The sequence below is a fragment of the Euprymna scolopes genome, chromosome 44, assembly GCF_053919585.1.
Source record: "Euprymna scolopes isolate OS-2025 chromosome 44, ASM5391958v1, whole genome shotgun sequence".
In the NCBI taxonomy this organism is placed as follows: Eukaryota; Metazoa; Mollusca; class Cephalopoda; order Sepiida; family Sepiolidae; genus Euprymna; species Euprymna scolopes.
Genome location: NC_136525.1, coordinates 11,020,788 through 11,038,604, shown reverse-complemented (window position 1 = coordinate 11,038,604; position 17,817 = coordinate 11,020,788). Strand labels below are relative to the sequence as shown.

Sequence of the window (17,817 nt, the reverse complement as noted above, 5' to 3'; positions counted from 1 at the left end):
ATTATACACGTGTATGCAATAGAAATTAAGAAATAAGCAATAAAAACAATTAAATCAACCAGAAAAAAAATAACAGTCATGATTTTTAAAATAGACATCTCGTTTCAGTTATGAAACGTTATCGAAGTAAGAAAAACGAAAACAAACTAACTTGTGTTAAATTATTCTCTGCTTATTACTTTATTAAATGTTTTAGCCGATAAAAAGGGGGTAAAAAGTTATGGCCCGTTGACTTTAAATGACAAATTGATAGTTGACTATTGTTAATTGGCGTTCAATTTTGCCTTAAATACTAATCCCTGACAGATACCATAATACTTAGTTCGCTGCATCTTATCATAACAAAAGTCCCATACAAAATTTCAGTCAAATCGGCACAGTAATTTCTAGAGTAAATATAGTGTTATTGCGACTAAACACTATTAATTCCTAACTGTGCCTCGAATGGATACCCTAATAATTATTTTTAGACACAATAACAAACACAAGGAGGAGGAAAGAACATCGGTATGACTACTAATAGCAGCACTTATTAGAGACATGCAACGTGTCATTGACAGAAATAAAGAACTGTCTGTTTCCATGAAACTACAGTAAGACTAGATTCTAATAAAGGTCGGTTTAGAAGTTAAGCTGACGTGTGCTAGTAGTTACGTCATGAGAGAAAGTATGTGAGAGAAAAAAATCCCTGTCTTTGGGGATTTTGCTGTTAAAGTATGTGGACCCTGTTTTCAAAGCCGCCATCATCTTACGGGTGTCGGGAGAGAATGATTAAATTTGTCTTGCTCTAAATCTCTATTAAGATTATTATGAAAAGTAAAAGTTAACCCAGAGCAAATAATGGAATCGTTGTTCTTTTTTATTACTTCTTTTATTCTGAATACAAGGACGAATTTAGTATAATTCCTGATATGATACTACATATGATCTGTCCTCAAAGTGAATGGATCCTAATTTACCATACTCATACGAGGGTGGAACCCTCGTATGGGCGCGGAGATCATATATTGTTTTTGTAACGGAAAAGAAGGCATCAACAGAGCGGCAACTTTTAGAAGTAAACAAGCGTAAACAATACAAATTGACGTGCATAAAAAAGCAAATTAATAAAACATCATAGCAAATAAATAAGCAAAGTATTTTCCGGCAAATCCATTTTTAAGCATGAATCTAATGTATACAACATTAACAGTGTTAACTTTACACTCACCCATCATTACTTCTGCTTCTTGGGGTTGCTCTGTTAAATGTAATGAAAAAATGTATTATTTAATATATATATACATATATATATATATATATATATATATAATTCGAGGTTAATATTTGCCAAGAGGTAAAGCAACCAATGAAGTTTTAACGGGGCTAATAAAGGAGTGCCCACTACCAATGTAGGGCAAGGTATACTTCATTTGTTTTACATAAGCATTAATATGCCGTACACATTCATGAGCATGTTTCGGTCAGCCAGTTAAAACGGATTAAGCTTTTGTATAAGCAATATCGCCTGAAGAGGTCTCACTTATAACTGGCTGACCGAAACGTGATCATAAATTTGTAGCGACATATTAATGCATATGTAAAAGAAATAAAAAGTATATATATATATATATATATATATATATATATATATATATACATGTATATATATATATATATATATATATATATACATGTATATATATATATATACATGTATATATATATATACATGTATATATATATATATATATACGTGTATATATATATATACATGTATATATATATATATATATACATGTATATATATATATACATGTATATATATATACATGTATATATATATATATACGTGTATATATATATATATACATGTATATATATATATATATACATGTATATATATATATATACATGTATATATATATATATACATGTATATATATATATATATATATATATACATGTATATGTATATATATATATATTTATTTATCAGTGGTGAAAAAAACCGGACTAGAGTGCTCAATATGTAGCCAGAGCAGTATATAGGAAATTTATTACTGTGAGTCCAGAATGAGTTTACATATTGTTTCAGCTAGGGGGAAGTCCTCAAAAAGAAGAGGAAATATCCGACTAGCTTCGTCAGAATTCATAGGTGGACTGAGTTATAATACCAAATAAGAATGGAAAAATCGTAGCAGATGAAGGGGAGTTAGATAAGAAGGGGGAAGTGGAAGGGAGAGGACGTTGGAATTTAAAGTAGTAGGAGTGTATATAATAAGAGGGGGTTATTATTAAATATTAATTATGTGTTAATGTTTATATACGCTTTTCTAGTTTATAATGGTTTAAAATTAAAAGACGCTATTCTTATTTATAACGGCATGAGTTTAAGCAGAAGTTAGCACTTAATTTAATGGATCACTAATTTGGGACGAATCTCACATGTAAGGAAGACATTTATTTATAACATGAATAGGTTAGCCTAATTAATCATGAGTAGGTAACTATATCCAATATCTGGAGCATTTTTTGTTCTTGTAAATAAGAGAAGTGGTGCTTTCTCAACACTGCTGGAGAGCCATTATCTACTATAATGTTTTGTTTTTAAATCCCCGAAACAATGTTTCATGGTAAACAACTGACGATCCCTTAAATTAACATTAGGACTATTGTGAATTCGAGAGAGCAAATTGGTGCATTGGTTGCAGGTGATTAAATGACTTACTGACTAAATAGTTTTCCAACGAATGATAAAACATGAAATAATTTGACCCAGAAATATGCGAGAAGATATCGGTCAAAGGTTGAAACAATAGACAAAGGAAATATCAAATATCTCAATAGGAAAAGAAAGTTTTTATAAATAAACACACACCCACCTCACGCGCCTTTCAGAAACGTCAAAATGCAGAATAATAATTTATCATTAAAAAGCTGATTTGTCGGTGTGAAATAAAAGCAATATATTTTTTTGTAGAGCAACTGTGTTGTGATTTTGCTGTTAGTATGTGCATATATTTTATACCAGCAATAAAAGTAGATGTTAGCATCGGACAAACACATTTTGAACAATCGGCCACAATGATTATGTAACAGGTGGTTATTTGTTTCATGAATATAGACATGTGTATCCAATGTTAACAGTGTAAACTTTACACTCACCCGTTATGAGTTCTGCTTCTTTGGCTTGATCTGTTAAATGAGATGAATAAATGTGTTATTCAATAATTCATAGGAGAAATAAAAGACACGTAAGTTGTTTACGCGGACAAGATAACAAATGGGCACTGGAACGCTTACGGATGCACGATGCAAGGGACAAAGTTACCAACACTGTCACGAAAACGCGTTTTGGACGACAAGTTCTAAAATAATCGGATTCTGCCAAACTTGCATCACCACACGCCTGGTACACATTAATCTTTATCCTCTAGTGGCTTTTGGGCCTTAATAAGTTATGACTTTATTATATATAATCGAGTCATGGCTGACAGAACGAGAGCATCATGCCTCCGTGAAGTAAATAAAGGGAACCGTTCAAAATTCCGTCCAAATTCCTGCGTTCAACAGAAACATTCCCAAGTGCAACAAGATACACCTGAAGAAGGTTGGAGGTTACGTCGGCCGGAACATTGCGAAAATGACACTCAAGATGAAAACAGTAGTCTGAAGAATTCAAGTAATACGAATAACTAATCCTCATCCTAAAAATCCGGACGTGTATATTGGGGAGTGAAATAAACCGCGGCTAGCATGCAAAGCAATGCTCTTTGTGTAAGCGAATAGAGCTTAGGTATTTGGACAATGTTTAAACATTGTAATTCCGCATACCCCTCCTAGCAGCAATCAAATAGCGTAATAGTGAAAAGCGTTGACTGTCGCTTGGGCGGTCGAATTTCAAGGCTTGAGGTACTTGCTAGTCTAGCCACACAGATGAGCTGTGATACAGCGAAACAGTACTGTGTGTGAATGACTATCTATCTAAGTCCTCTTTCTCGGGTCGAGCGCTTTTGATAATGGATATCGCCAGACACGGCTTTAGCATAAATGCAAAACTCTTTATAAATAAACAAATGGAGCACTGTGAGGGTGGCGGTCAATGTTCGCTATAATTGTCAATGATACCTGTCCCAGTACTCTAATGGATAGAGTTACTGACTATTAACTCAATTTTGGGCTTAGCATGATTGCTGGTCTAGCTACACCGAATAACTGATACAACGAAACCATCTGTCTGTGGATGACATACACACACACACATATATATATATATATATATATATATATATATATATATATATATATTAAATTGTAATTCAATGAATTTCAAAAAACTCATTGAAATGAAATGAAGTGGTTGAGTTTCATATCAAAGAAATTTTATTATTCTAAGCAAGACAAAGAATGCTTTTGAAAATTAATCTCCTTAACCTATAGGGTTTCGATGTCTACTATCTCATCAGAGGAGAGAAAATATTAGCAAATACTTATAAAGGTATGCACCCTATTTGCTAAAGTCAGTAAGACATGGAAAGTCAAAGTGAAAATAATAAATTTATCAGAAGTCCTGTAGCAGGAGGATTTGCAGATAAAGGATATGAAAGTTTTTTTTAGATCCAGCTTGATTGGTAAAATCCATGTTATGCGTTCTTTACATCCGTTTGGTAATAAGTTCCAAGTTATAGATTGGGTAATCCGCATAGCTGTGTAGATATCCGAATCGGGCAAGTGCTTGTATAAATTTGTTTGTGGGTCCAGCGATAATAATTCAAAGTCTGGTTGAATTCTTTTCATTAGAAGTCTATATTATTTTTAGTGGGGCGAGGTGTTAATATTTTTTTTGCTCTATCTTGCATATCGAGCAATTCTTGTTTAGATGGGATAACTTATAAAATATTACTGCCAGTAATATTCTGTAGACCTTACAATCTCACGTTTCCATAACAACTGACTGTTAAATAAAAACTATTCTGAAGTATATATATATATATATATATATATATATATATATATATATATATATATATATATATATACAGTGTAGCAAGAATATAAGATACTTCTTCTCCGATCCCTACAGCTCTCTTATGCCCAGGGTTTCTTATATCCGGGTTACACTGTACATACACACAGGCTATACTTTGGGACCAGAGAAAATCTCTCTTATATCCGTTTTTCTTATAATCGGGTCTCTTATAATCGGGTTACACTGTATATATATATATATATATATATATATATATATATATATATAGATTTATATTATATATACATTACGAGAATATTTGGAGAGTTCGTTTGAGAACATTATTCTCTTGCATTTTTGTTTCCAATAATTAATCCACATAATAAATTTATCATCGAAAGTTTTGAACCTGACAAATTGATATTTAGTTCTGACTAGCCATTTTTTTATTCACTATGTTTTTACATCAAAAACAGCATATAAAAACATCATGTGTAAGTCACGTAGAGGCGATAAAACCCATATATACACACATATGATGAATAGTAATGCAATTTTATGAATATACGAGAGATTTTAGTATTTTAGAAACGGTAAAAATGTTATAGATCGTTTATTAGAAAGAGTGCCTTATACCAAATTGATGGTTAAGTTTATGCTCAGTTTTGAATTAAATACTAATTACGATTAATCCCTAACTATGCACTGACCGGATACCATAATACTTAGTTCGCCGCACTTCATCATGCTGCATATTATTCTGAGCAAAGACGGAATTATTGCTGGCTATACACACCCGCATATGGAGCTGGGTGCACACATGCAAATATTGTTGACAAGTCTTCAAAACAAGAAATGTCATCAGAAATCATAACATTGGAAGGAATGTACAGAAGCCTTGGACTTCAACATTCTTCAACCGACCAAGTTTTCGAAAATGTAAACAACTACTTGGAATGTGGCTTTGATTTAATAATTGTGAAGATGTGCCCATATAAACAATTCGGATTAAACAGACAGAGAGGGGGAAAAGACAGCGGAGAAAACGTATCGGTTATCATCAGTCGTCAACAAGCCACCTGCCACTTCACGCCTCTCTCTACCCCTCCCTCTAAAGCATACTGTGAAAATATTGTTCAGAGAATAAATTGTCAATCTTTATATTCCCGAAAATTGAAAGTGTTTGTTATACATATTCGTACACGATTTATGAAGAAAATAGAGGACACGGTAAAAACAATAGAAGTACTGCATAAGACGCAAGGAATTTAAGGTAATAAATGAACAAAAAATGAAAGACAAGACAGAGAGAGAAAAATATAGCGGAGGAAGCCAGTGTGTGTGTGTGTGTGTGTGTGTGTGTGTGTGTGTGTGTGTGTGTGTGTGTGTGTGTGTGACGCGGTTTATCTCAGCCTACAGGCAACCCAACCAGGCAACATAAGGTACCGAAATGAACCTTATGACCCAGCGGATGTTTTAGTGATATTTATATCCATGTTTGGTGCACGGAAATGGAAAAAAAAATGCAAAAAAATAAATATTTACTAAACAACGTTTTATTTACTGGATATTTTTCCGGTACAAAGACTCAAGTTTACCCAGCTGGGCAAACTTTGGTTCTTGTACCCAAAATTGACAGCGTCTGTTATATATATTTGCTACGCATTTTTGGCACACGATTTATGAAGTAAATAGACGACTCCGTAAAAACGATAGAAGTACAACACAACATAACAATCATAACGAAAGGTCTTTACAACAGATCAGCCCAGTAGTTTCTGAGAAAACTTCTGGAGTAACTATGGTATTGTGATGATTAATCCCTATTAATCCCTAACTTTGCAGCAAACGGATACCATAATACTTGGTTCGCTGCACCTTATCATCACAAAGTTTCATTAAAAAGTTCAGTCAGATAGGTCCAGTAGTGTCTGAGAAAAATTGGAACGAACGGATAGACAGACAACGAGAAATATAACATATAGATAAATGTGTATACAATGTTAACAGTGTAAACTTTACACTCACCCGTTCTGAGTTCTGCTTCTTGGACTTGCTCTGTTAAATGCAAACGACAAATGTATTATTTTATAATTTATAGGAGAAATCCATTTTTATTTTATAAAGTAACTTGTTGTTTTTAAAATGGACAAGCTGTTTACGAAGACAGCATAATGAACGGACAGAAAGACACGTGCTGACGAACAATGCTGTGACACCCATATCAGACAACAAGTACCGACAAACAATACAAACGATCTATTGCGTGTGTACCCTTTCAATCAAAATACCTATTACCCACCCGAATATCACAAAAATTCTACCCCTTAATTGCTATTTTCATGGCAAGTGCTCGTCAGAGCTCCAATCTATGGTCCCTCCTGGCCTGACTTTCACGAAAAACACCCGCCTAGCTGAAACCACTATCAACAATTTCCCCCACTCTTTATCCGTGCTTAAACCTAAACATAGATTCCATGAACAAAGCTCCTTTCTTAGAACTGCATGCCTGTGGAACTCTGTTCCGTTTTCCTGCTTTTCAACTAACTACAACATGGACATTAAGTAATCCAACTTATCAAATTCTCACTAATAACGATTACTACGACATTTTCCCCATCAACCCTTATCCTCGAGTGGTCTCCAGGCCTTGATAAGTGGTGATTCCGTTGTAATGTATATATATAATAAAATACGCGTCAGGTGCGCTTGAAAGCTGAATTACAACGCAATATTACGAAAATAAACAAATATTTTACTTGTTTGAAATTTATAATTTAAATATGTTTCAGAGCCAAACTCCATCCTCAGTATTTTGTTTCTTTTTTCTTTCTTGCCATGTCGTAAAGTTGGAGAAAGAAAGGTCAGTAGTAAAGATCCGAGCGTTGTCGCTCAGCGGTTGTATTTTGAAATGTCGGGCACGGTGCGTTTGAAATGTCACATAAGGTGCGTTTGAAAGCCAAATTACTAAGTAATTTGGCTTTCAAACGCACCTGATGTTTATTTAATTTTATCCAAATTAAATCAACGTTTCTATAACGAAACTCACACCCCTGACAGTATTATATATATATATATATATATATATATATATATATATATATATATATATATATATTATACACATGCAGGAAGTTTGCTGTCATTTTAACCTCTTGTTGCCCAAATCCACCATCTAGGTTAATCCTATAAATCTGATCTCTATCACAGTAGCCTCTTACAGTTCATTGGCAATATGTCTTGTTTAGGGTGAAAAAAATATTGTTTTTTATAACTGGATAGCACTAATAGGATGACCCTTAAATTCAGATCCTGTGAAAATGAGTCAAAATGCTTTAAATGTAGCAGCATGAATTAAGGAGCAGACAAGATACAAAATGTTTTTTTTAAAACAAGGTAAAACTCATAAAACAAGAAACGCCGTCGATGAAGGAAATTCGCGCCCCTTTAAAAGTTTTAAAACATTCGTGATATCAAAATATCAATAAGCAAACAGTAACAGATAGAATAGTTTTAAAGCGTTTCTGATATCACAAACGAAATATTGCATATCAAAGACAAGAACACAGCGACAGAAAAAAAATAAAAACCGTAGATTAAGGAAGCAGACAAGATACAAAATTGATTTATTTATGTACGGACTGTTATCCTCATCTTTATAACAGTCCACAAATAAATGAATATACAAATTACTTATCTCAAAGGATTCCAATAAAATTAATATATAAGATACAAAATGTTTTTAAAACAATATCAAAATCATAAAACATAAAGAACTATATTTAAATCAAATTTAAGTATTTTAAAATATTGGTACTTATCCAGAACCTGATCCAACTTCGCGTTGGTGTCTTCCGGCAAATCATGATAAGCAGCCAGAAAATGCCGACGCCATTAGTCAATCAGTTGTCAGAAGACGACAAGTTTCAATGAAATCATGAAAGTCATTTCAACAAGAAATTTGTTTCTAAATCGAAAACGCGTGTAGCGTAAAACAAAACGTAAAGAATTATCAAAAACATGTATCACTAGAAAACATTTGGAAGTAAAAGAAGCTGCCATGTTTCATGGCAGCACATGCCCATTCGCGAAACAGTTGACAAACAGATAAAAATTCGATGACTGTTTCAATTTTAAACCCTTAGCAGTCGTTTTTCCGGATGAAAACTGATTACTTTTTTTCCACGTGTCTGAATACGCTATACACCCAATTTCAAGTCTGTAGATCAAGAATTCGTTGAGTATATAGGTTGAGAAGTGTCCTCACACACGTAGACATTCTCAATTTTATATATATACTAGCATTTCAGCCCGGCGTTGCTCGGGTGTTTGGATGTGTATGTTGAGCAAAAAAAAAAAAAAAGTGGTCAATTTTTTTTAAATTATGACCTCTTAACATTTATTGTTTTGGGCTCAAATCAAGTTAGATCCATGTCCAAGGAACCTATATCTAAAATTTCAAGTGTTTAGACTCAAAATTGTCGGAGGAGTTTGGTAGAGTCCTCAAAGGTCAAATCGTTGAAATTGGACCCCTTAACAGCCAAATTTTTGTCAGAAAACGGATTACAAAGATTTTCCCAAATCTCAATACCCTGTATATCAAATTTCGAGTGTGTAGACTGAAAATTGACAGGGTTATTGCGTAGGAAAATGTACACACACAGACACGTTCACTTTATATATATATATATATATATATATATATATATATATATATATATATATATATATATATACTAGCAAAAGTACAATATTCTGTGGATCTATATTATAAAACCTTGTTAAACTTTGTGACATATTACCATTCTATGGAGGTCAGGTACGAACGAACACCCCATAATTTTATTATACTATATTTCTTCAAACTGAAACATAATTATCAAAGAATACTTACGCAGATAGATATGAAAAGTCTTTATTAAAGTTTTTCCATTCTATGGAGGCCAGGCGCGAACGCAGACCCCACAATTTTATTATACCATCCCTATTTAAGTTAAAACATACTTATCAAAGTATTATTATGTACATCTATATAAAAAAACACTTGTAAACGTTTTTTTTTTTTAATTTTTAAATTTTTTATTTCCATACTTTGTAGACCAGGCGCGAACGCAGGCCCCACAATTTTAATGAACCACCGATCTGCCAGATGAAACATACCCATTCCTGTGTCTCGATACATCTTCTATCATTATATGTAATCAGTTTTTTAAAATAGTCAACCATATAGGAGCCTATTCGTGACCAGACACACACACAGCTTTATATTATAGATATATATACTAAATGTATTCGGCGTTGCTCGGTATTATTAAACGTAACGTTAAATTCTTTTTTAAAAAATGAATAAAAAACGGAAAGAAACTGAAAAAGGTACATGCAAATATTATCCTATTTCTAAACAGTTTATTTTTTTGTAAGTAAAACAAAAAAACTCGAGCTGAGACTGAAACTTAAAGACAGTGAGTCGAGTACGATAGCCATTAGACCAACTTGCCATAATCTTTAAAAATTGTTTTCAAACCTTGTGAAACAGTTAACAAACAGATAAAAATTCGAAGAGCTCCAAATACCAATTTTTTCCATTCTAACCCCTTTGCAGCCCATTTTTCTGAAGGAAAATGGGTTAAAAAGTTTTCCACGTGTCTGAATATCCTATATACCAAATTTCAAGTCTGTAGATAAAAAAATTCGTTGAGTATATAGATTGAGAAGTGTCCCCACAGTCACACAATAACTATCTTCTGGCTTTACAGTTTCATTTTCAGTATTTTAGCTTCATCGTTTCTGGCAGTCTTTGCTTCGGCTTTTTTTCGGTTGCTTACGTAACCATGCCGAAAGGTGCTGACGAAAATTTGGGTCAGGTTCTGGATAAATACCGAAAAGTTTTTTTTTGTTTTGTTTTTTTAACTTTCTCATTTTAATTAGATATTGTTTTTTGTTTTATTTAATGCATCTCTATCGTCAAACAAAAAAGTATCAACAGAAAAAGACAAATTAAGAAAATAAAGTGCAAAAGGTTTTCTTTAAAACAAAAACAATCTTAAAACATAAGAGCCAGCGATAGATGTCAAACAAAAGTATCTTGGAAAGTTTTTTCCAAACTTTGAAATTTTAATTAGATACTTTTTCTTCGTTTTATTTAATGCATATGTACCAGTACCACTGACAAACGACATCAACAGAATAAGAAAAATTAAGAAAAATAAACACAGTACAAAACGTTTTCTTGAAAAATATTTTCGACTTTAAAATGTTAATTAGATATTTTTCTTTCTTTTATCTAATGCACATGATATCAAATTTTGTCTCTGTCGCCAACAAAAAGGCAACAACCGAACAAGACAAAGAAAGTAAACAGACAAGATATACAAATGTTTTATTTAAAACAAGAACAATCTGGAAAAAAATGAGAGCCGTCTATAGATCAAACAAAAGCATCTTGAAAAGTTTTTTTTTTTTTTTTCAACTTTCTCATGTTCCTATTTACTATGCCTCCCCACGGGACAGAGTTAGACACCAGGGTCGTTTTTTTTTTTAATGTGGAGAAAAGGAACAAAAAATTAAAATTGTCTCAGTCGTGAAGGATTTCTCCTCCACTAACAGAGAACAAGAAATTGAAGTGTAGCATCTGAAGAACAGATACGGTATTTATTTGCTCCCCCACCGAGCAAATTAGGCACAAGGCCAATTTTTAATGTGAGGAGTGAAGGGGAAATGGGGACCAGCTCCCCGGGGAGTAGGGGAGCTGGATAGTAATAATTGGTATGAAGGGTTGCCCCTACATTGACCAAGGTCTGATATGTGGAGTTACCCCCACATATGGTCTTTGCTTGCAGTATCTGCCGGAACCGATTTGATTTATTTGCTTCCCCACTGAGCAAATTAGGCACAAGGCCGTTTTTAATGTGGAGAGAGAGAGAGAGGGAGGGGGAGGGAAAGGGGGATTCAGCTCCCGAGAGGTGGGAAACGGGAGCTGGATAGTAACTGTGGTCCGTAGGGTGATCCCTACATTGACCAAGTTCAGATATGTGGGGTTACCCCCACATATGGTCTTTGCTAGTCATGGCTAGTCTTTGCTTGCAGCATCTGCCGGAACAGATACTACGCTTTCATCTTGACCAATGCTACTTAGATACTTTTCTTTGATTTCATGTTTTCTGAGGTTATCATGTGTTCGCTTTTTAGTGTTGTACTCACCGGTTTTTATTTCTGCTTCAAGAACTTGCTCTGTCGAAGGCAAAGAACAAATGCATTATTCAAAGACATTGGAAATTGATTATTAAATAATGGGAAAATGTATTTCATACTTAGTTATAAGATAAGTCGATATAATACGTCGAAAAAAATGTTTGAATTTTTATAAGTCCCTTTGCCTGTTTTTTTCAATAAGTAATATTTGTTTATATATTTGTTTATATATATATATATATATATATATATATATATATATATATATATATATAATGTGTGTGTGTGTGTGTGTGTGTGTGTGTGTGAGGTCATGTCATATGCTACTGGTACTATGTAATCCAGTACTACCTGCCTTATGGTCGGGTCACCGGCACTAAACTGGTTCCTCCACCATACTTGTTTGGTGAGGAGGGTTTGAAGTTTTATAAGTTCCTTTGCCTGTTTTTTTCAATAAGTAATATTTGTTATATATATATATATATATATATATATATATATATATGTGTGTGTGTGTGTGTGTGTGTGTGTGTGTGTGTGTGATATGTTACTGGTACTATGTAATCCAGTACTTCCTGCCTTATGGTCGGGTCACCGGCGACTAAACTGGTTCCCCCACCAGACTTGTTTGGTGAGGAGGGTGGCTAGTCTCCCTAAAGGATTAAAAACAAGACCTTCCAAAGGGCGAATGAACCCTTTTTGGGGGTCAACGGCCAACTAGCACCGTGTGTGTTTGTGTGTATGTGTGTATTGGGGTGGAGAGGGCTCCCGTAAGCCGTGGTGAAGGCAACCTTTCTAGGAGAAGCAAATCTCTAATTTAAAAAAACCATAAAGCGGGAGACCAGTATCCGTATTAAGCTTGTCTGCAGTTTAACTTGTTGCTGGCTATCTTGCTCTTGTTTGTTGCTGGATCTCAACATTTTGAACCGAGAGAGAGAGACTTAGCTGTCGTACAAAGCTAAGACTCTGTAACATCATCTGTGTATAGATACTCTCTCACGCATTTGTCTATTAAAATGGTCCTGTGGCGATGGAAGTCATTTTTGGGCTCGTGTCTAAGGGAGTGGCACTCGTCTGACAAGGCGTTGCTATCATATATATATATATATAAACATTCAAATTCAAAGATGGCGTAACTAAAAGAAAACACAATTGAAACTTCTCCAATTTTGTAACTATGCCCATATTCCTTTATCTTCTTTTAAAGTTAATGAGTTCCTCCTTTTCTTCTGACGAGTTAAGGGCGGAATAAATTAAAACATTGACGTAATTACATGAATAATTCTGCGTTACGAAACAGGTGCTGTCAAGAATCGGACATTTTAACATGCTTAAAGAAATAAACGGTAAGATAGTCAACATCTTGAAATTTAAAATATAGACTTTTTGTCACACACACACACACACACACACACACACACACATATATATAAGTGACCTTGTCTGTTTGTCTCTGTGCGTAACGATCTATATCAAACTTCTCTCTCCATTTTTGGTCTGCAGACTTGAAACTTTATACATAGGTTATTTGGACCTGTGAAACAATTTCGATTTGTTTCTTAGCCAGTTAAAATTCAGAGAGGATTTTGGTAGAGACCGTTCCGCACACGCACACAGATAAGGTCACTTTTATATATATATATATATATATATATATATATATATATATATATATATGTATGTATGTATAGATATATATATATGTATAGATATATATAAATATATGTGCGTGTGCTAGAACATTTTTATCTTAGATGTTACAGTTATGCATAATATAGAAAATATGTATAAATAGTATTAAGCGTAATAGTTAAATGAAACCAACAAGAAACCATAATAATGGATAATCAATGAAAATTCGTTTTTCAAAGAAATATGCAAATTAGTAAACTTTCATAAAGTCGCTAACATATCCATGAATGAATATATTAAGATATTCGTTTTAACAAAATTTAAAAAGAAAAAGGGTGTTTTAATATCAATGTCAATGCGACAAAAAAACTCAACTTGATAGATTGGGGAGGGGGAGGGAGAAGTATTTGTCTAAAAAACGGATAAATTTTCGACACTACATCTTTCGTTTTCATTGTCTGTAATGTATGTCGGTCAGCACTAACCCTATTCGGGTTTTACTGGCTTCCTCCAAAGGAGGAAGTCTCATGGGAGTATGAAATTCACGAGCGGTCCCCAGTCACATGTATGACGACCTTAGGTATTTTTTTTTATTTTTTTTTGCAATTCTTGCAGGAAGGTGTCGATGTCCTCCTACATACAGCGCCTAGTATTCCCAAATTGGTCACTCATTTTATTAATGACCAGACTCGATGTTGCTTAACTTCTGCGATCTGACAGAAACTGGTGTGTCAACGTGATTGTGCCGTATTGTTTGTACTGCGTTAATACATGAAGCTGTAAAGTTAATAAATGACCAAGACTGGACACGTACTCCTATTGACGACTCACGTGCCGAGTTTATGGAGCGTTAGCATGAGTGCATGACGTCACGGAATAAAATGCGTATATATGGATACAGATCGAAAGTAAGGAAGAGGGAGAAGGATAAAAAGGAAGAGACGCGTTGCAGTTTGGAAGTGCACGCTTGATAGGTACGCGAGTCACTTCCTGGCCCTTTGAAAGCGGTGGGCTTTAAAGAGGGTTGCGGAACGTAACAGCTGATTAGTTAAAACCAAAGAGAGAAAGAAAGAAAGAACATATGAGGCGCTGAATGCCATAACTCGGTAAGCGCCATCGCGGCAAAATATCATAGCCCCCTCTAACACGTACAAAAGTAGTTATGGTTGAGTTCAGAGTTGTTTTGGCCAATTTTCGATATTTGTATTCCGAGAGTTCGAGGTTTAAAACGATCCCGGTTTCGTCACGTTCCGACGCATATTTCAACAGTTTTAGGCATACATACATTACATACATACATTACATACATACATTACATACATACATACATTACATACATACATACATTCATTTAAACAGTTTTTGCCCTTTATATTATCGATTACTGTCCCGTGACATTTTTGATACACCCGGCCCTAGTATTCTATAATTTCTACGTTTATAAAATAAATATTACAGACAAACACTCACCAATGAGGGGTACAGCTTCATGTCTTTTTTCTGCATGAAAACAATGAACAAATATATTATTGCCTGACAACAAGACATCATTTCAAAATAACTTTTACTTATAAATCTAAATCTTTCTATTTTATTTCAATCTTTAGAAATCCAATTACACGATATATATTACTTGAAGGTCACCCCTTATCAAGGCCCGGAGGCCACTCTAAGATAAAGGTTAAGTAGTAGGTATATATATATATATATATATATATATATATATATATATATATATATATATATATATATGGAAACTTCAGTCTTGACAGACTATGGATACCCACTGTAAGGGTGCCTGCTCATGGAATTTTTGTGGCAAGATGTGCAATCTCCAACCACACCTCTCCTCGATGTTTAATACTGGTGGCAAGTGGGGGTTTAGGACGACTGGAAACAATGCCGGAATAAGTGAAAGGCACATACAGTGCTTAGAAATCCCAAATGGTCGCCCATCTGGTACTAGCCAGGCTCAACGTTGCTTAACTTCGGTGATCTAACGAGAATATATACAGGGTGACCCCCCCCCCAAAAAAAAAACTAAATGGAGGCCATCTAGAACATATGCTGTAGTACGGAAAAAAAAGCCAAAGACCTTAGTGTTTTGATGTGATTTTTTGAATATAATAAACTAGTTATGACCAAAGTTTAATTTCATTCGGACAAAACACTAAGAAACGGGGCCTAATTAGAGTTGGGGGCTGTTTGGGGGGGAGTCACCCTGTATATATATATATATATATATATATATATATATATATATATATATATATATATATATATATACTGTGTAAGCAAAAACAAGACTTCAAAACAAGGTGTTGGTGGCTTAAAACTCATTGGTATATGAAAATTTACTGAATTTCACGAACTCAGTATAATTACATATAAGTATATATATATATATATATATATATATATATATATATATATATATATATATAAATAAAGAGAGAGAAAGGGAGAGAGATAAGGAAGAGGTTAAAAGATAGATAAATATAATATCTATACTTTATTTACAGCTAATTAACCAATCATTATTAAAAAAAAATTCCCACAGGATACACCAGTTTGTGTTATTTTTTCATATTTATGACGAACACAAAATGTTTCCATAAATTGAAATAGCAAGAAAATAAATATGAGTTCATTGCATAAGCATTACCTTGCAAACTGAGATATAACTGCGCCATACCACGTGTTCTATATCCCCTCACTGAGCCAGGAGAGTACTGGTAAGGAGGCAAAGAAATAAGTTGCCAACTAGAAATTATGAGCACTTAAGCAAAATCCCGGTTACAAAATACCCCATGAGACAAACGCAGCGTTAAGGCTAATTGATTAACTATGAATTATTAAGTTGTTTTGGATAGATGGAGATGTTCAAACGGAATCAAGTTTCAGTCTTTTAAATAGTTAACTAATTATTATTAACTAATTAATTATTAACTAATTATTATTAATTTTTAATTGAAAATAAAACTGGGAACTTACCGATTGTCGGTTTTATTTCAGTAATTTGTTCTGTGGAAAATAACACAATGGTTGCAGTTACTCTTATGAAAAAAAGCGGACGTACTGCGATTTTACGATTTATGCACGAAAATAAAGGCACAACAAATGTACGACAAGGCATAACTACTCCCGTCGATTCTCCACTCGAGTGATAGTTAGGCACGACAAATTTAAGCACGACAAATTTAGGCACGACAAATTTAAGCCCGACAAATGACTGTTGCTGATTATCAATTCCTGTGATATTAAGGCCCGTCATTAAAATTATTGATTTAACTATCGGGTATTTCCCCAAGAAATATGCAGGGGCAGATCACTCGTTATCCTTTATCCGTGCATTATTTTGTAGAAGACGGCATGAGTTAACTGCCCCTGAACATTTTTCCGGTGAAAAGGCGTAGCTATATTTATTTTCATGCGAGTTAAAGTGAGTAATTGCAAATATTTTCCACATAAGTGGTTTTGTTATTTACGTACGACAGACTAAGGCACGACAAACGGCATCCTACTGGGAACTGATGAACTATTTATATATATATATATATATATATATATATATATATATATATATATATATATGTGTGTGTGTGTGTGTGTGTGTGTGTGTGTGTGTGTGTGTGTGTGTGTGTGTGATATTACAGTAAATATTTATAGACAGACGCTTCTCAGACTCGTATAGGTATGTCGTGCACACGAACATTACTCAAATACGCACCGGTTATTTGCCCTTGTCGTGGTTTCTGATTTGTCCGACAGGTGGCGCCTCTACTTCATGTTTCGCATTCTCTATCCACTTCCGTTCTCCACCTAGCTTTCCTTTTTGTATCCAATACAGACAGACGTACATTCCGTGCACCTCGACATTCGTGTTAAGGCAAGACGGCATATACACATTAACACTGTGTGAACACTGGCTACACGCATACACAACAAAAATACATACACAACAAAAATACATACACAACGAATAGAAAATCAGCAGGAGCTATTTGTCGTGCCTTAATTTGTCGTTCGTAGATAATAAAAGC

General features: G+C 34.0%; 1 protein-coding gene across 1 annotated transcript in view; it reads right to left on the bottom strand.

The window, feature by feature from the left end:
- Positions 1–17,817, bottom strand: part of LOC145268689 (uncharacterized) — a 1,072,728-nt gene that overhangs the window by 399,036 nt on the left and 655,875 nt on the right. Inside the window, exons 135-140 of the mRNA XM_080124201.1 lie at positions 16,769–16,798; positions 15,245–15,274; positions 12,152–12,181; positions 6,980–7,009; positions 3,148–3,177; positions 1,211–1,240 (exon numbers count right to left, since the gene is read on the bottom strand). Coding sequence (XP_079980327.1) covers positions 1,211–1,240; positions 3,148–3,177; positions 6,980–7,009; positions 12,152–12,181; positions 15,245–15,274; positions 16,769–16,798 — 180 coding nt within the window. The remainder of the gene's footprint in view (positions 1–1,210; positions 1,241–3,147; positions 3,178–6,979; positions 7,010–12,151; positions 12,182–15,244; positions 15,275–16,768; positions 16,799–17,817) is intronic.